Source organism: Cephus cinctus, unplaced genomic scaffold (assembly GCF_000341935.2).
Source record: "Cephus cinctus unplaced genomic scaffold, Ccin1 Ccin1_scaffold0193, whole genome shotgun sequence".
NCBI classification, from domain to species: domain Eukaryota; kingdom Metazoa; phylum Arthropoda; class Insecta; order Hymenoptera; family Cephidae; genus Cephus; species Cephus cinctus.
In genome coordinates this window covers 164,628-183,111 of record NW_014332914.1, presented here as the reverse complement: position 1 = coordinate 183,111, position 18,484 = coordinate 164,628, and the positions used below count along the sequence as shown (strand labels likewise).

Genomic DNA, 18,484 nt, shown 5'->3' with positions numbered 1-18,484 from the left:
ACAACGTTAACGTGCACGCCGGTGGCAACACCGCCCTCTGCCACAAAACAGTCTGTACTCTGATTGGCTGCAGAATCGAAGTGATACGCATTACGGCAACGACATTGTGGATTCATGTCGGAACGAAGTCGGAACGCTGCCCCGTCTCCGGCAAAACGACAACGACAACGACTAACGCTTCCGCCTAGTGCTTGCGACAACGTCTCATTGTAGATAGCCCTTTAAAGCACGATTTTGTATACAGGTCTGGGCACTTCCCTATCCTCACCACGTTGTAGATCGTAACTGATCGTAACCGTAACGTGGACAATTTTGTCCGCAAGCGCTAGTGTCGAAGAAGCCAGCTCAAACAGCGCATGCGCATCCGTAAATTCACTGCAACCTCTTATCTCCGTTTCAAAAGGAAAGTTATTGACCACAAAAAACCTATGCGATGCTAATTAAATAAAATTTTGATAAGTTAGACAAATAAAGAATTGATGAATAAAAAAACTAAAGTTAAATGGACCAATTCACCTAAAAGTCATGAAAATTAAAACAGTCAATATTTGCTTGTGTCGTAACTTTTTTACTGAATTTATTTGTAACTCCTATGAGGTTTTCAAATGCAAATTCCTATCATTGTGATTCAAGCAGGCACGATGCACTTTCTGGTCATTGTTGCTTTTTGCTTCCTCATAGAGGAAGCTAAGTGACGGTGGAAAATTTTCCTGTCGAGATTTTCATGTCGCCATGTTGAGAATGTGCCAAAACGGCGAGAAAACACGTTTGCAGAAAATATCCGGATGTATGTGTGTGTATGTGTGTGTGCATGTGTGTAATGGCCTCCCAAAATTCAAACGTGTATAACTTGAGAACGGTTTTAGCTACAGCTCCTCAATTTTGCAGGCATATGCAGCTCTATGTGTGTGTAATGGCCTCCCAAAATTCAAACGTGTTTAACTCGAGAACCGTTTTAGCTACAGACCCCCAATTTTGCAGGCATATGCAGCTTTATAATCCCTTCATTGACTATAATTTTCGTCATGGTTCATGCTGTGGCTCGGATTTTATGTCGTTTTAAAGTTCCCAAAAAAAGGACGTTATCACTCTAGCGAACGCAAATTTTGTGATAATCGTCTAAATAGTTCTTGGCAAAGAGATTTGTATCCAAGGTTGGTTGGTATTGCATTTTGGCCGAATCTATCGAGAAGTTTTGATATTATGATATTTTGAATTTTTCGAAAAATTAAATTTATCAATATAACTCCCGTCAACTTTAACCGATTGAGCTCCAACTTTCGAAAAATATAGAGTATCATTTAGCCGTGATATGTCTCAAATTTGGCGGAGATCGGTAAAACGGATCTGATTATACGTATATTCAAGTTTTTGAATTTCAACCAATTCAAAAATATTAGACCCGAAGAGATCATGCAAGAGATTTATCCTTACATGCGTTCTCTACAGTATGAAGCACCCCAAGTTGTGAGAGGCATGGGGACTCACGTTAAACAAGCTGCAAGTTGAAACTTGCAATTTGTTTCCTCCGAATCGTAAGTAGTGTACCAAGTCCCTATACGAGGATGCCAAGAATTTTAATTTTGCAATTTGCTTCCTCTGAATCGTGGGTAGTAGATGAAAATTCATCAATGAGGAAGCCAAAGATTTAAAAAAAATGAAAATGCTTCCTCATATAAGGACTTCGTACACTACTTACGATTCAGAGGAAGCAAATTGCAAGTTTCAACTTGCAGCTTTTTCAATTGCAATCACAGTATGTTACACATTACAACGACTAAAGTTGCAGGATACGTATTCAAGAAAGAGATAACTGCGCACGCGTAGTGCTAGCACGTTTTTGGCTTTTTCAACAGTAACGCCTCTTGCGGCAGTGGCCACCTTATCGACACGCGTTTTTCGCCTAAGTGTCAGACCTGTAACATACATAGAAGATCGAGGGGCGGCCGTAGCCCAGTGGATAGGGTAGCGGATTCACGACCGAATGATTGGAGGTTCGTGCCCAGCTTCCAGCGGCATTCACCAATGGGTTTTCATATGAAAACTTAAGTGAGTATTTATACGGATTTCGCCCAACACTGTTCGGATTCGGTGTATAAACTTTGTAGGTCCCCTCACGCTGAGTTGAATAAGGCCCGTCTCGCAAGGTACATCGCCATCTATTGTCGAACTTCCAACCTTGATTATTAGGACCAGTTACTGGCACATGTCCCCCATTGGGGATACAGCCATAAGGAAAGGAAGGAAGGACATAGAAGATCGTGGTTTAAACCACGGTCGTCCATACAGGTCTTGCAACTCCCTTGGAGGGGGTAGTCTTCTTTTAGAAGCATTTTTCATTTTGCTTCATGACCACAAGAGGCGTTGCGATCAAGCGATCCGTTCCTATTTCTCTCTCCCGCAGCCGATTGTAGAGTGAGATAGATAAGGGGCCCGTTCCTATTTCTCTCTCCCACAGCTGACTGTAGAGTGAGATAGATAAGGGGGTCGCTCGATCACAGCGACTCTTGTGATTAAAATTTAAAATGTGCCGTGCTTCAAAACCACGTCTACCCCTACCGCTGAAAATTGGGCGAGTTACAAGACCTGTACGTAAGATCGTGGTTTAAACTTTGATTAACGCACGGTCTTACATACAGGTCTTGAAACTGTGGTGGTGGGGGTGGGTCGCTTAGTGAAGCAATTCGGAATAGCTGCATAGAGTCGCTGTGATCGGGTAATCGTAATGACGAGGGACGCGGGGGGCCGGGAGAATCACTCCATCTCTGTCCTATTCGTGGTTTCCACGGTGGCATCGCTTGAATATTGACTATAAGTAGCTACGCGAAACAGTTTATAATGTCTAGCAAAAAGCGTAAATGCCGATAGACTGACTCGATGTGATGAAATACATATACCTATAATCCCAATAAAATCTTAATTATTCTAAATCCAAACAAATGCGAAAAACATGAATGATTTTGAAACTTTTGACATGAATATCGCGAGTTTTTATTAACTGTCTGCACGATTGCAGGTAATGTTTATCTGCGGTACCCGATAACAGCGATGCTGTTTGAAACTAAATTTAACCTCAGTAAGCGACCATACACCAACCACTGAAATTCGAGATACGTCATTGTACGATCAGTCCATTCGAGATAGAAAGGCATCTTTATGAGTTCTAAACACAAGTAGCGCAAGTGGCATATGCAATATCTTGAATGATAACCGGCAAGCCTGATTATTTTTTTAATAATCTTCAGGATTCTGACATAAATCTTCAATGGATTTTTCACGTTTAGTACGTAATAATCAGAATTATAAATCATTAAAATTTATAGTACATTCAAAAAGGCGGCAAAGCAGTGTGCCACTCAGTAACGAATTAAAGGTTAAAGATTGTACTGGGGACCCAAAGATCAGTAAGAAAACTATATCATTACTGGAAAGAATATCGTTGGTTGATTTTGGTAACGAAGAAGGCGTCAAGAGGCTCGAAGCAGCGATACGCTTTGCAAAATTATTAAAGACATATCATATAGATGAATCTGTAAAACCTATGTATAGTGTTCTTGAAAGAGAAAAGTTGCGTTTGAGGGAAGACAAAGTCAATGAGGGTGATTGTCGTGAGAAGATACTGAAGAATGCTGCTGTGGTTGATGAATATTACTTCGTAGCACCACCAGGGAACATACCTAAAGAATAAAGAACATGGAGCAAATTTTACAAAAAATTGGCACAGGCTTTATTAACTTAACAGAACGAGGATTTACCTATGGTCCTCAAGGAAAAATGCTGTACCGTAATGTTGAGAATTTATGGTTTCAGCACTGTATCACCATGCCCCATTATAATGTCTTTCCAACATCTTCTGATCAAGTAAATGAAACTTTGAACTACTTAGCAGATACCGCAGTGGATACATTGCCATTTGGGCTTGCAATTATAGAAAATTCAAAAACTACTTGGAACCAAAGCTTTTTTCAACCTGGTTGGAAAACTTTTTCCCATAAAATTGCAAAAGTATCTATAATAGCAAATGAATCTACAGCTAAGGATTTATTTCACAAAAAGCAAAGAGAGCGTAAAGTCTGGTGGCGTAAAATTGCACAGGATCCATCTAGATTTGCATTCACCGAAGCAAAAAGAAGCAAGAACCGTGAATCCATTGAAATAGAGGCACAATTTCCTTTTGGAAATATAGTAGTTGATACAATAACTCACAATCGTAACGTACGGAAGTTATTTACTCAGGTCAGATAATTATTTATAGAGTATATCCTAAAAGTAATTACAGTATCTCGTCAAGTATTACTAGAAAATATGGATAGATCTAAATTTCTACTTTCAATCACAACATTATTTTTCCAGGATGACTACAGTGGAAATAGCATTTGTGATTCCCATCTAGTAGAGCATATCACATCCCTAGATTGGGGGTGTCTTGCACTATTGTGTGACGGTGTTGGCAAATCAGGAAATTTTAATATTCATCCAAAACTATCGCCGTACAAAGTCACGTTTCACGCCCCATCGACGAATACAGACACTGATTATTTTTCAGAAGATGCGAATCAATTGATAGTCTATCTTAACAATTTATTAAGGGCAAGAGGTCTCGATACAATTCTAACGCAAGATGATCGAGCCACAGAGATATATTGCGCTCCCTTCATTGTTAAGGTTGACGAAACGAGTCTCAAAAATGGTCTTGTGAAAGTTATAAGTAAATCAACAACGTTGGCGGAAACTGTTCACATAACCAGCCTGGCAAAATATCTGGTATCCAGATGCAGTTACTCGCAAGGATGAAACATGAGGCAAACTTTTGCGTTTCTGGATTTTTAGATATATTAAGCGCTTACAATTTGTAATTATTATAGTCATATTTAATTATTAAAATCATAATATAACAACTTAAATATGGATAGACAGAAATTTATTCTACTCGTTCCTTTTTCACTCTGATCGTCAGTATACAAATTTACTATAGACCAAGGTTTAGGATGACACGAGACGCGATGACGTTGTCGGGAAGACACGGATTGACCGTTCTTCACTGATACATCGTTATTATGTACAGCGCCATTGAGGGAACGCGCAGAATACTCAGATGATAACAAAACAAAGATATTAGGGATGAGGAGATGGAGAAAGGAAACAAGAGTAGAGAATCAAGTGGCATCAGTCTCGGCCGAATGTATTCTTCTGTGTGCGCGCGTTTCACACTTGCCTCAGCGTTTGCATTCACATTGGCGTTCACGTTACGCTAATGAGACTCGATCGACTATGTCGACGACGATGGGCAGTTTTGTGGTACCTGATATTATAATACTCATAACTAGCTAAGCTGGCAATTGCAGCTTCTTTCCCTTGAGTACTTTGGTAATGTAAAGGTAAAAAAAGTCACAGTAAAGAACAGTTTGTACTAATCCTGCAACTATGGCAATTAAATCATAATGATCTTCAGCATAATAACGGTACACCCAATTGAGAAGGTACAAAGCTCTGTATGATCCGAGAGCAAAGAGATAATGGCTCGTAATGCTTTCTGCTTCTCCTGTCTTCGACACTAAGAAAAGCTGGGGTAGAATTGCTACCGATTCCAAGTAAATGCTAAATGTCCACAGCACTTCCAGAACAGTGAACTCTTGATTTATCACAAGGGCTAGGATGACTGCAGGCACAATTAAAAACTCAATTCTGCAAAAGTACAACATTGAAGTAAGCATAAATAAATTATAAGTGAAACAAAACAATATTAAGCTAAATCCATACCTAAACGTATCGTGGTTACGATCATAAGTAGCCTTAAACTTCATATACATCAGGAAGACAGTGGCATAAGAAGTAGCGACGAACACGATCTTCATAAACGTATTGTACGCTGAGATGTATGTGGTCATCAAGTCGAGGTAACGAGAAGTGTATACAATTGCGAATAAAATTTGTGATTTGCCGCTTATACCTGTGAAATATTGATGTCATAAATAATGTATAACGCAAACAGCAGCCTCAATCAAATAAAAGTCTTTGTAACACAACGTAAGAAATGTACAGCGTCTTGTATTATTCCAACTGCGTCGACCGACAGAACCTACCGGCACAGCTTCTCGTCTTCCATATCTTGAGGAGAAGAATAATAATAGCCAGAAGATGCGAGAGGTCACCAAAGAGTCGGAATATATTCATGTCTTCGTTTCAATTCGCACTGATTTCTGTGGAAAAATGCGAGAAATGTGCCTCGCCGATCCGACTACACAATACACAAATATGACGTGGCTCTGGCTGAAACATTGGCAGATGGCCGACCAACCGCCAACATTAACAGTCAATGTTTCTTAGGCAGTTAATACAACGTAAAATGGACACATTATGAATTGTAAATTGGAGCATTGGAATGATAATTCTGACATCATCCAATCAATCTATAAATCCAGCGGCAAAATTTAATTTCAGATACGCAAGAATTATTACAAAATACTTTTATCCATTAGGAAATTCAAAAAAATATATTAAGCTTTTAAAACAGACAAACATATGTTCGGACATTGTTGTCGCTATGATGTAAATATGCCTTGTCAATAATATAACGAGAATTGTTAAAGAATTTCCTAGTCGCATTCTCCTTTTAGTTCTAAAGTGCCGTTTCGAAGAGACTTACGTCATTCGGAGCATTATGAAACGTACTAGTTTAACGTGCCCCTTCTGTGCTCATTGATAAAGACGATAATAGCTGGACATTAGGTACCTGCGAAATAGTCGGTTACCCCGATTATAAGTCCTGACGATTGTGGACAATGGTCCTCTAGGTAGTGCGCGATGGCATGATGGTTGAGTGTCTGATATTACCGGCTGAGAAGTATAAAATTCTCAATGATTATCACAGATGTCTTCGTTGTCATTTGCCTGATAATACATAAGTAGATACAATATGTAAATGAATGTATAGTGGGATCCGTGAAAAGTGGCGCCGCTTTCTGTATTTTTGCGCTACGTTTACTCTTTGACGATCTCTGTCTTTTTTACTTTACCATACGCCGAGTATATCTCTACGTAACTTTTTGATAGGCCGAACGTTTCCTGGGAGAAGTGATACAGAGGTGATAGTCGGCCATAGAGTAGGGTAGGATCAGGTAAAATCCAGTGGGAGCGTAGAAGTCAAGAGTAACGTTAAAAATTGTGCTAACGGCAAATTTGTATGGGATATTGAAAATAGTATTGAGAAAAAGAGCGCAGATTGGTACTCTTAATTGAAATAGACTCTTCGCTAGGTCTTGAAAGGGAGTTTAGGATGATAAAGAAGAGTAGGTGGATGAAGACTGGAGAACGGTGAACGTGATTGTATTGTATACGCCTACCTAGTATTCATTTTAAAAGACGGGGACAGTGATCCGTGCTCATTTTATTATAAATATCATGCATGTTCCTGGTAGTTTTCCTGAGGAATGCGTATGTGATATACTATTGTACGTCGCTTGTGTTTTGAGGATTTCGCATTTTGATTTGGACACTACCAGTCGGGGTTAGTTAACTTAGAATATTTCGAATTATAGCGGCGCTTCACTTAGAGGTGAGATTAGTGAAATGTATGTCGTGAAATTGGAGCGTGTCGCTTAGAAAGGAAGTACTAAGAAGTATACTTCTCCTCGTACGTACTCTCCAGAGGTTGAGAGCAAAAGCTTGAAAATGACGTAGGAGGAGAACTCGTCGACGGAGCAGAGGAAAGAAATGCGGTACTTCTGGTGGATTTGCTGGTTCCTTTGGGAGAGTTTTACAACTCTCACTGCTTACCCAATTTCTTCTCCAGTCCTAACAGGTATACCTCAAATTGTTTTTGCGGTTTTGTTTTAACGTTGTAATATGTACTGTATTGTTTTTAATTTACATAGATTCACTAGATGCACAGGAGTACCGTTCACCTTGGTATTGGGAACGTTATTGGCTCCGATATACTGTTGGACTCTTCAGTATTACTGTCACCGCATTTACTTTGGTTGGATGTCTGTGTTGCAGAAGACATCGGCGTCCTGCAGGATTTCAAGTAATTATCCAGAATAATTGTGCACAATTTAGCTATCTAATGTCACACGTTTAGTAAAAATTTGCCACTCAGTTGTGTTAACGCACGAAAATGAATTTTCTTTTAATTATAGGAAGGTGGAGGAAAATGCGAGCAGGTAACTTTGCAAATATTTGGTAGGCGTTATTGAAACGTGTAGCGAATTTCTTTTGTATGGACAGCAATTTTAACAGTGCTGTATCATTGAATAAACCATGTTAATGTTGTTATTATAGGAGTTTAAAGATGGCAGTACTGCAGGGCATACATCAACCTTTGAGAGCTCTCTTGGCAGTCTGGAGCTAGAGGTGTCGCGGACAGTGGCTATAGTCGATCGTGTTCAATTTGAGCCCCTACCAGTGGAACGTATTGTTCCTAATACCAAAGCAGCGATCAAACCAAAGCCACCACCACCTTCTCCTTCCTTATTTGGAGAAGATCATGATGCAGATCGATCAGCGTTGCAGGAACCATGCCGAGAATGGTTTGACACTGCCGGTCGCCACATACCCAGGGAGAAGCTTAAATATCTTCGAGAAATTGGACGTGGGTGGTTTGGTAAAGTGGTTGAGGGTCAAGCAGACTTTGGAAATTCGAAAACTACCTTGAAGAATGGAGGCGTCGTAGTGAGAATCCTCACCGAAGAAGCAACTACAAAGGAGAAAGCTTGGTTTCTTGGTGAAGCAACACCGTACCTGAAACTACGCCATCGAAATGTTCTCTCTCTACTGGGTTCTTGTTTGGAAGCTGATCCATACTTGCTCCTCTTCGAGTCATGTCCACCCGGTGACCTCAAAGGATTTCTTCTCTCAAATCGTGATTCTCGTTCTAAGGATGCCCTTCTTAAGGAAAACATACCCACTCGTATTGCAATTGAAATAGCAACTGGTTTGCGACATATGCACGAACATGGATTCGCTCATACCGATTTATCCGCGAGGAACTGTCTCATTGCATCTGATCTATCTGCGAAGCTGGGCGATTATGGAACCGGGGTAGAGAAGTATCCTGGTGATTACTACATTGTCGGCGATAGAGCATTGCCTATAAGGTGGTCCGCACCAGAGAGTATAGAATGTACAGAAACTACCATCGAGACTTGGGAGATTACTCCTCAAGCAAACTTGTGGAGTTTTGCTGTTCTTCTATGGGAAATTGTGACTTGGGGCGAACGACCTTACGATAATCTAGGCGATGAGCAGGTTATTGAGATGTTACTTTCTTCAAAATCAGAATTTGAAAAGGCTGGCTCACACCTTCTTCTACAACGACTCGAACATTGTCCACAGAATCTCTACGACGCGATGCAACCTAGCTGGAACCTAGATCCAATTAAACGGCCTACCCTCGAAGAAGTAAAGCGTATCCTCATTGGAGAAAAACAGGAATCGGAAGACTTTGAGCAGCGATGGGAAAACCTACGACCAAACACTATAAAGGAGGATAAAAGAAGTGCCAGTTTGCAAGATCTACGGGGTAGCGTTGATTCTGAACATTGGTCACGTATCGAAGAAGAGCTTCATTCAGCACCACTGGCATCCTTTCGCTTAGGACCTGGCGAACCTGTTAAGAATATCCCAGGCGCTATACAAAGTATATCGCAGCAGGAGTCAGGCTCGGAAACCGAGGAAGAAAGTTGGCGTGGGAGAGTAGAGAGAGGAGCCTATACAGAGAAAGTTCGACAGAAATCGAAATCTGTAGCTGATCTAATGGTACTTGTTCACATAGATTCGGATTCCGAAGCTGAGTGGTCAATGGGAGCTCAAGCTATAGAAAAACCTGTTAAAAAACGTATAACAGCCACCGGAAGTGATGGCGATCTCAGAAGCACCGTACTTGCTGATGAATTCGATGAAGCCTTAAGGAAACTGCGTGATCCTTTACAGGGCAGTATACGGGGATCTAAGATAACTGACATCTCGGAGAGGCCTAAGCTCTTAACCTTAGTGACAGATCAGGAGAAGACACCAATATTAAGGTTATCATTTGGACCAAAGGAAACTGAGGTCATACAAAAAACCGGTACGTTTAGTTCTAACGCCCCTGCGAAAGATATTAGTCATCAGGAAGAACATGTGTTGAGACTTTTAACCAAGGGAGACCCTAACCAGCCTCTCTTACGATATGTGCCTGATCACGCATCTTCTTCTGAGAACTTCAAGGAAACACAAGAATTTCAAACAATCTACTCTTATTTGGCAGGGAGCGAGTATGTCCCTTGCTTCTCGGATAACTTTAATGACGACAATCTTGATAGAACTGACAGTAATATAGTAGATGTTGATCTCTGGAATCATGTGCTGGATTCAGCCCTTGAACAAAAATTACCAGGTTTCTCTGAGGAGGGTGATATCAAGGTAGAATCGGAATCATCGTCCTATCCTGAAGAAGTAGCTCCTGAATTAATTGTGACAACAGCATCTGCACCAGACACACCCCAATCTCGTGGAAACTATTCCGAAATAGGAAATGGAGATGATGAATTGTCAACTGTGGAGGAACTCGACATTGAGAGAAAGAAAATTTCTACGGATGCTGAAGAGGAGATAGACAGGAAGCATCTCTCTACTCCAGACGACGAGAGAAGCTCTGACTCTGGATTTCGAGATAAGGAATCATGTGAGGAAGAGGAAAGTCCTCTTCCCTGCATCCCTCCGCCACCCCCACTACTTCCTCTCGTTCATACCATGCCGATATCCATATCACCGGAAGACGAGCAGCTACGGATACTCTCCGAATTAGATGCTATCCTCGATGCTGAGTATTATGGTACTCCTACGATTCCAGGAGGGTTGATCGAGGAAGTGTTATCACCGGATGTCCTTGACGATAAAATGATAAAATCAGAAGAGACACCCCTTTATACGTGTCCAGAAATTCTTCAACAACGTCCTAGGTATCATAGCCCTGATCTCGTGGAAGACTTAAGGACAAGTGATAATCAAAAAAGTCAGGAATACGAAATATCGAAAGATGAAAATAACCAAGAATTAGAAACTAATATTCAGAGTGAGAAATCAGCTATCTCCGAAGGAGAAGAAAGCGAAGAAGTACTAGAAAAGCTCAGTATCAATACCAAAGTAAATGATTCAACTATCAGTAATGATTCCTCTCATAAAGTTACTCCTCCGAATGTTACAGTAACTTCTGTCTCAGAATTTTATCAATTAGATAATACTCCAGCGAATGTGGATCAGTTATCAACAGGAGATAATGAGAATGAGGACGAAGATAGCTCCACTATTAGTTTACGTAGTGATAATTCGTACGTTTCCTTTTGTTTAGATGAAGAGTTTGTAACAGCAATACGAAATGAGCTGAAGGAAAAGTTACCACGAGCTCAAAGAACTGTGGTAGAAGCTCAAGAGCCTCACGATGACGATGAGCCTTCCATAGCAAGTGACACTGCTGAAAGTAAACGGTGGGATGATGATGATTCTGAAGAGTCCCAAGAACAAGGAAGTGGGGTAGTAGACATATCTATTAGATACAATGTATATGGAACTCCTTTGAGTCCTATCCTAGAAGAAAGAGAAAGTACAGTTACATCTGAATCTATCATATCTAAAGATGATTCTAGGGATGATTCAATAGCTTCAAAGGAGTCAGTTCCATCTGAAGATGTACTCTTGGTGGATACCAGAACGAACAAAGCAGTATTGCTGGAAGGAGTTGGAGAACAGATGCCATCTGGTCAAGAAGATGATAGAGATACATCCAACGATGATCTTTCTGACGACGAAGAGAATGTTCATTATAACACTAGGAGTTCTTTACAACGTCACCCACTGGAGAACGAATCTCGAATACGGCCAGGAAATAGTGGTTGTGGTCCATTGCCAAGTCCTGAAGAAGAGGGAAAGTGGCAGCAACTTCCTCCACCATTTCCGTTGCCATTACCCACTCAAGATGATCTCATGTCAACAAGCTTTGCTGGTGAACCAGATTGGGATAGTCAGGACGAGGAAGAGGATGATGAAGATGATGGTGACGAAGAAGAGGAGGAAGAGGAAGAGAACAGTTCTAGTTCCGGCGAGTTTGTTTGGAAGGTATAAATTAAAATATCAAAATAGATTGATATTCTGCAGACAATTAAAAATATTTAAAAATCGTTAGAGATACGATGAGCAGGAACCAGCTGGCAAAATGGAGGACGAGGGAATGAACGATGATAAAACTACAGGAGCGGAGTCTGAAGTGGATGCTGATGAGGATGGAGAGGTCGAGGATGAGGAAGAGGAATTTACACCATCTGCCTGGGACGCTACATTGGCTCCACATAGATCAGCCCTAAGATCTCCTGATAAAACGCAGAAATCCGGGGTAAGTTTGAACTCGAAATTATCCATTATTTCTTTCAAAATTCTATGGCAATTGACAGGCTCGATTTTTTCATTGAATCTCGCTGCTAGGATGAATTGGTAGGTGTGTTTATCTTTAAAGCACGACGTAATACGGACAGCTCGCGATCGGACGTGGCTTCCTTGGCTCTTTGAATTAGAGATTTTATTTCTAGTAGACGTAGGTCTATATTCAATAGGCTCCTCGTTTTACATCCAACGCGCGACATACATCCGGAACGAATTAGATCGGCAATTTGTATAGGATCAAAAGAAGAGCGTGTGGTTTAAGAAGCAGCGCTACCATTGCGTCTACGAATACCCTAAGGAGACATTACCCACCGAAGCGCAGGATCAGACAGTAACAACCTGGGAGCCAACTTCATATGCTGGTGAGATAGTTATTACATTATTTTAAGACGAAGTATATTCAACAAGTAATCTCATATCTGAATAATTTAATGATTTATATAGACTGGGAAGAAATGATGGACGAACCAAAATTAGATCTATATCCATTGGATTACGATGAACCTGATCATGCAGGTGAGCAATTGATCAAATTCTATTAAGAATAATTAAAAAAAAATATGACGCATATTTTAAACTCATATTATAGGAAGCGAAGAATTCTACGTGAGCAGTTCAAGCCGTCCATTCCAATTTCAAGCTGGCAATGGAAAATACGTTAGTCAGTTCTTCCCAGGGGCAAATTCCGGCATGTTACAGCAATGTCAGCAACCGGATCAGGCACAGGAGACTCATTTGGATCAAAACGATCAGCAATCCTATCAAGATCAACAAAATCAACATCAGTTAGGCGAACTGAGGCATACCAGAGATCGTTTGAAGTTAAATCTACTGTCGTCTAATGGTACTAATGTGATACCATGTAATCCCACAACGCTAAGTAATGATATCCACGAGAGTGCAGTTGATTCAAGAGCAGAGAAAGTACAAGAACCACCAGAAGTTACGATCCTCGAACAAGAAATAGTATCACCAACCGTACAAAATGAAAAAGAGTGCAAGAGTGACAGTTCTCCGGTAAAACCAGACTTGTCACCTTGCAAGACTGTCGACGATGATAAACTGATGGTTGTACCAACCGGACTACCATAACCGTCCGAAAATCATGAAAACGTCCAAACAAACGAGACGTGTAGTGTACTAGGACACGATTAGAAAATTCATCATTAATGAGAAAAAGCTGTAGAAAATGACAGAGTTCAAGAGAAGAGAATACCCGATTGGCCAAAGTCCGTCCGTATGCAATCTCGTCAATTAGACAGTGTTTCCCTGCATCACAGACGAGATTATTACTGTACTTTCAATCCCAATTTTTTGTATATAATAACACAGGTCTAGCAATTACGATCTTACTATTGCGAACCGATCGGCAATTTTATATAGACACTTAGGTTTATGCACTGGCTTAGCGATATCTAATGTTTTGTCAGGCACGTTTCTCATGAAATTAATTATGTTTCTCCGTCCAAAATTATAGAGATCTCAGCCACGCGTTGTTGATCGAACGACTTCTCGTACCAGACGAAAAGTAAAATGGTCAAGAATAGCGTAGAAACGGTATTATACAATAATAGCTCCCTTGCATGCCTGTCCTCTGCCAGGCGAACACTGGAGTTCAAAACGGAAAATAAGTAAAGGGAGGAAGCTGATATAAAACAAGGACAAACCATACTTAAAATCAAGAATCGAGTAAATTTCGTTATGCGTGTAAATATTTATTATTTTAATGGTACAGTGTACGCATCAATGGTAGTGCCTATATTTTCAGTCATCATCGTTTCATTCTCACTCGTTAATCATTATTACTTCATGGTTTCAATTTATATATATATTCATGCTATACATATATATTATTATTGTTATAATTAGTCGCAGACTGCTCTCTATTTTACAAATAATTATAACGAGCGCAGCTCAAGTCTGCGCTGCTCGTTATCCCTCATATGTTGCCCTTTTAGAACGCGAACCTGTGATACTGGTTGCATTAATTAGTTCTTGTTTTTTTCTTTTCTCTTGTCTATTTTCTTTTTGACAGCCGCACGTTGTGTGGTGAAGAAATCGTACTTTGATAGTTATATGGTGAGGATCATGTATGGGAACGTGTTGTCTGTTTTTTGATTTATTGTGTCAGAATTGCTTGGACTGTTTTGAAAAGAAAGATAATTTAAATAATGATGGTAAAGATAGGCATTGCAGATTTTGCAAGAGAAATTATTTGTATATTATATCTTTACTGGAAATCTCAAAGCGTAGAATAAACAGGCATTATTCGGTTAATGAATTTAAACGATTTTTATCTTTTACAAAAATATCTGTACCACGAAAATTGTTCATTTTATATCGTAGCGTATTTCACAGCTTGGCATATAGACATTATTATATATTTTTAAAAAAGTGCTTACGGTGCTTGCTATATATATACTGTCGTTACTGGCATCATCGTGATCATCACCGTGACTATTACAGCAGTTATCGTTATTAAAGTTACATCATAACTCTTATCACTATTCGTATTACTCTGTTGCGTCTAAGTTCTAACACAGTTCTATAGTCATTACTTATTATCATTATCACTTTCATCATCATACATGTTCATCATTATTACAATCTATAGAATAACATCCAAATAGAGGACGATTAATATATTGTTATATAGAATCAGTATATCGTGATAATCGCCTGATGTTTTGAACACGATATCTTCAATCAAGTAAATCAATAATTTATAAATTACGTTGTCGATTTCGCCAAAGTATCACCAGACCCTGTTGATCCGCTGAAGCCAGGAGAGACTCGTCATAATTGAAAGACAGAGCAATTGTAGGTGCTGCATGTCCTTGTAGACGATTTACTCTTGCACCCTTCCCTTCTCTTGTAGAATCTAGAAGATGAATAGCACCTTCTTCAGAGCCTGTAGCTATTAGACAGGCTCCCATCTGAGGACAGAATGTCGAACGCACCAGGTATTGCCTGAAAATACATGAGAGATATAAAGTTATTACAACCTCTACACAGAGATTGTTAATGCTAAAATGAATTTGTTTCAATAATACCTATGCTTCACAGGATATTTTCTCCATATTGTTAGAAAACCTTGAGAATTGGCAACGCGATAAAGATAAACTGTATTGCAGGCACTGCTAACCAGTAGGGCTGGCCATGGAGTTTCCTTTGAAAGCCAAGAACGCCAGGAGATACTTGTAACTGCTCCACCAATTCCATCAATGCGACGTAATTTTGACAAACGTCCTGAGCCAGAATCCAAGTGAAATGAAACAATGATTCCTTTATCATTTCCAGCCCACACCAAGGAGCCTCCACTCTCTTCGCATGTTAATGCCAAGATCTAAAATTAACGTGTGTTATTCTACTGACTGTCAATTTTATCAAACTCGTTTTGTGGAGGCTAAAGGTTTACTGGTTAACCTTTCCACCAATTTTCGATGTCCCTCCTCGTGGATAAATTCCTGTTGATACATTAAGGACTTGTAGGAGTCCTTGTGAATTGCCAGCAATAATTAAATTATTGTTTGCAGGTACAAAAGCACAGCATAATACTTCTGACCGCAATTGGTCATTGACAACTCTTAGACACACTGGATCTGCATCTGAATGGACACCCCAGAGTCTGACTGTTGCATCTAATGAGGATGAAACTATCAAATCATTACTTATACTCCAATCTATAGCAGTAACACCCATTCTGTGTCCCTTCATAAGGACCATAACCTTTGGTGGTGTAGTAGTTGCTTCGCAGATAGATATTGTACCATCCAGAGAAGCACAGCACAGTCTGGATCTATCATTATTAGCAAATTTAATCATTGGCACAGCTGCTGTATGCTGATCAAAGATATGATGTACACCAGCAAATGCAAAATTTTCAGCTATTGATCTTCTTGCTATTGTTCTTGATCTTATTCCCAAATCTGAGCCTTCATCAATAGTCGTTCGACTACCAAAAATACTTTGATCAGTAGCACCTCCATAACGGCGTCTTAACAATTCTGAACGTAATTTTAAATACCGTGCCCGAACTTCCGGATTCTTTGAATATTTCTCACGAAGTAACTGACTTCTCCGTCGTATATAAAGGGTACCTGTAACAAAGATCAAACGTAAGTGTATAAATACTGTCACATAGAACAACGAATGTTCTCCAGCTACCGAGGTCTCAATTCCGGTATATTCAAACTCCGGAAATAGACTAAATGGGAAGTGGGGAGTAAACAAGGACGATGCGCGCGCACCGAGCGTTGATGGATGACAGAAGTAACACGTACCAAAATTAGCATGGCCTGCGGCACGTTGAGAGTTGTATTTCGCATCAAGGGCGAATACTTGCTGATACCATAAAGTGGCCAAATTTCCCATGGCAATTGCCATCATTCTATTCTCTTTAAATAATCACAGGACGCTTTTAGGAACGTAAGCGAATTAAATGTATGACGAATCTCGTTCTACTTTTTACTATCCTTGCTGGTTTCTTATGTCCACTTGATTCAGATGACATTACGATTTAATCGACACCTTTTCTTTCTCGTTTTTATCTTGTTTTAGATAATTGTCTTACGATAACTAGGAGTCACTGCGTGCAAAATTATCTAACGTGAAACCAGGGCGTATATTATTATCGTCGTAAGGATACACACGTTGCGTGGCCGCATTGAAGTTTGCGCAGGCGTACAGTTTCTGACATCGTCATTTAACTACCCAATCAAATGACTATCGTGCTGCAATTCGTGACACTTTGGCAGCTCATACAGCATGAACAATAGTGGGTTGTTGTTTCTGTGCTACATATTTACAAATTGCACGCTAATGAATTTTTGACAGACAAATGATTCGTGCCGAACGACGTCGTTCAACAAGTTACTGTAAAAAATAAAATTGATGAGAACAGTTAACTGAAATAGAAACAGTACTAAGGAGTATACTAAAATTTTAATTGCTCAAGGTTAATAATGAATTAAAAAATGTTATTTAACGACAGTCTGATTACAAAATCGCTCGTCCATTTATCATTGTAGCTGTTCGTCTCTCTTTGTGAATAAATATCTGAAAAATTATAAATAAAAATATCAAACTATGTATAATGTCTATAATATTAAAGGCTTGGAACAACTATATGTAATTTCGCATGTGGGAAACACCTCAAGCTTCATGGCGACATGCCAACCATGACCACCGTATTGCGTCCATGATTAAGCTGTAGCCGTGGCCAACACTGACTGTCGAGATTGGAATTCCTACTATAAAAACTATAATTGTGTCAGAAACACAAGATTCAGCTGTATTCTAATTTACCAAGGCTGTCAGTCTCTACGTATGAGTGTTCTTGTCACTTTCATCCCAATCCTTTTTTGACAAACGCTTGGTTAAGATTTCTAGGTCGTTAGTCTAGACTAGTCTAGAGGCCGTACTAGCGTTTCTACTTTGTACTTAAAAGAATCTAAAAAAAAACGTCCTGTCCAGGGGATATGACGTCTGCAGCTTCCTAAACACAAAGTGAAACAGGATGGATTGATCATAAAAAGAAAAAAGAACTATCGGTTATTCTGCTCCACTTGTAACTCGTAAAAAGATTTTTAATCTTGAGAAAATTTCTATTTTGATCGTATTGCTAACCGATAACCAGTAAGATTCCTGCAGTAAACTAAATAACCGACAAAGCAAAGAAGTTACAGACTATTTTATTTTATTACAAATATCATAGTTCATATTGATAAAATTTGCATAAAATAGTTATGCAAGATTTAATAATGTCTGTTGACAGGTCAAATGAATATGAACGTGTCAAATTGATCTTGAAAAGTGATGTCAGATAAACGTTATAGCTCTTTACAAATGCGTCTGGTAGATACGTGACGCATACGTTCATTTAAACGAATAATTATAAGTTCCGCGTAGAAAAAGTGAAGCCTGAGTTTATGATTCTGGGAAAAATCATAACCGGATGTAAAGATCCAGTAGTAATGACGTTACGGTGAGCGTCGTCCATACTTGGGTTCAAGTCGCATGAGCTCACAAATCGTAGCTGAGTCGGCGTATGGATACCGTCGCCCGCGAT

General features: G+C 39.7%; 5 protein-coding genes across 17 annotated transcripts; 3 read left to right on the top strand and 2 right to left on the bottom strand.

Annotated features, from left to right (window-relative positions):
- Window positions 1-2,697: 2,697 nt before the first annotated feature.
- Window positions 2,698-3,750, top strand: LOC107264830 (glutamyl-tRNA(Gln) amidotransferase subunit C, mitochondrial). The gene has a single exon (XM_015733517.2). The coding sequence runs from the start codon at window positions 3,266-3,268 to the stop codon at window positions 3,686-3,688; it is 423 nt and encodes a 140-aa protein (XP_015589003.1). The 5' UTR covers window positions 2,698-3,265; the 3' UTR covers window positions 3,689-3,750.
- LOC107264826 (DNA polymerase subunit gamma-2, mitochondrial) lies at window positions 3,649-4,904 on the top strand. The gene is made up of 2 exons (XM_015733512.1): window positions 3,649-4,236; window positions 4,354-4,904. Exons 1-2 carry the CDS (start codon window positions 3,694-3,696, stop codon window positions 4,792-4,794), a joined length of 984 nt encoding a protein of 327 aa, XP_015588998.1. The 5' UTR covers window positions 3,649-3,693; the 3' UTR covers window positions 4,795-4,904.
- On the bottom strand, window positions 4,905-6,312 carry LOC107264827 (ER lumen protein-retaining receptor). The gene is made up of 3 exons (XM_015733514.2): window positions 6,084-6,312; window positions 5,761-5,950; window positions 4,905-5,685 (listed from the first exon to the last, which is right to left on the bottom strand). The coding sequence occupies exons 1-3, from the start codon at window positions 6,172-6,174 to the stop codon at window positions 5,328-5,330; spliced, it is 639 nt and encodes a 212-aa protein (XP_015589000.1). The 5' UTR covers window positions 6,175-6,312; the 3' UTR covers window positions 4,905-5,327.
- Window positions 6,313-6,444: 132 nt separating this feature from the next.
- LOC107264820 lies at window positions 6,445-15,144 on the top strand. Of its 10 annotated transcripts, XR_003058901.1 has the most exons (9): window positions 6,445-7,801; window positions 7,875-8,026; window positions 8,139-8,162; window positions 8,281-12,093; window positions 12,161-12,367; window positions 12,457-12,469; window positions 12,564-12,776; window positions 12,859-12,930; window positions 13,004-13,265. XR_003058901.1 is itself a non-coding variant. In XM_015733501.2 (8 exons), exons 1-8 carry the CDS (start codon window positions 7,714-7,716, stop codon window positions 13,504-13,506), a joined length of 4,986 nt encoding a protein of 1,661 aa, XP_015588987.1. In that variant the 5' UTR covers window positions 6,529-7,713; the 3' UTR covers window positions 13,507-15,144. The 10 variants fall into 10 exon arrangements, 8 of the variants coding, with proteins under 8 accessions (XP_024937798.1, XP_024937797.1, XP_024937796.1 ...); XR_001537060.2 differs by having other exon boundaries at window positions 12,457-12,776; window positions 13,004-13,174; XM_015733501.2 differs by lacking the exon at window positions 12,457-12,469 and having other exon boundaries at window positions 6,529-7,801; window positions 12,650-12,776; window positions 13,004-15,144.
- Window positions 14,610-18,109, bottom strand: LOC107264824 (WD repeat-containing protein 13-like). Of its 4 annotated transcripts, none has more exons than XM_015733509.2 (5): window positions 17,067-18,109; window positions 16,698-17,002; window positions 15,841-16,514; window positions 15,468-15,760; window positions 14,610-15,384 (listed from the first exon to the last, which is right to left on the bottom strand). In XM_015733509.2, the coding sequence occupies exons 2-5, from the start codon at window positions 16,801-16,803 to the stop codon at window positions 15,138-15,140; spliced, it is 1,320 nt and encodes a 439-aa protein (XP_015588995.1). In that variant the 5' UTR covers window positions 16,804-17,002; window positions 17,067-18,109; the 3' UTR covers window positions 14,610-15,137. The 4 variants fall into 4 exon arrangements, with proteins under 4 accessions (XP_015588995.1, XP_024937803.1, XP_024937804.1 ...); XM_025082035.1 differs by having other exon boundaries at window positions 16,698-17,472; window positions 17,568-18,109; XM_025082036.1 differs by having other exon boundaries at window positions 16,698-17,472; window positions 17,722-18,109.
- Window positions 18,110-18,484: the final 375 nt, after the last annotated feature.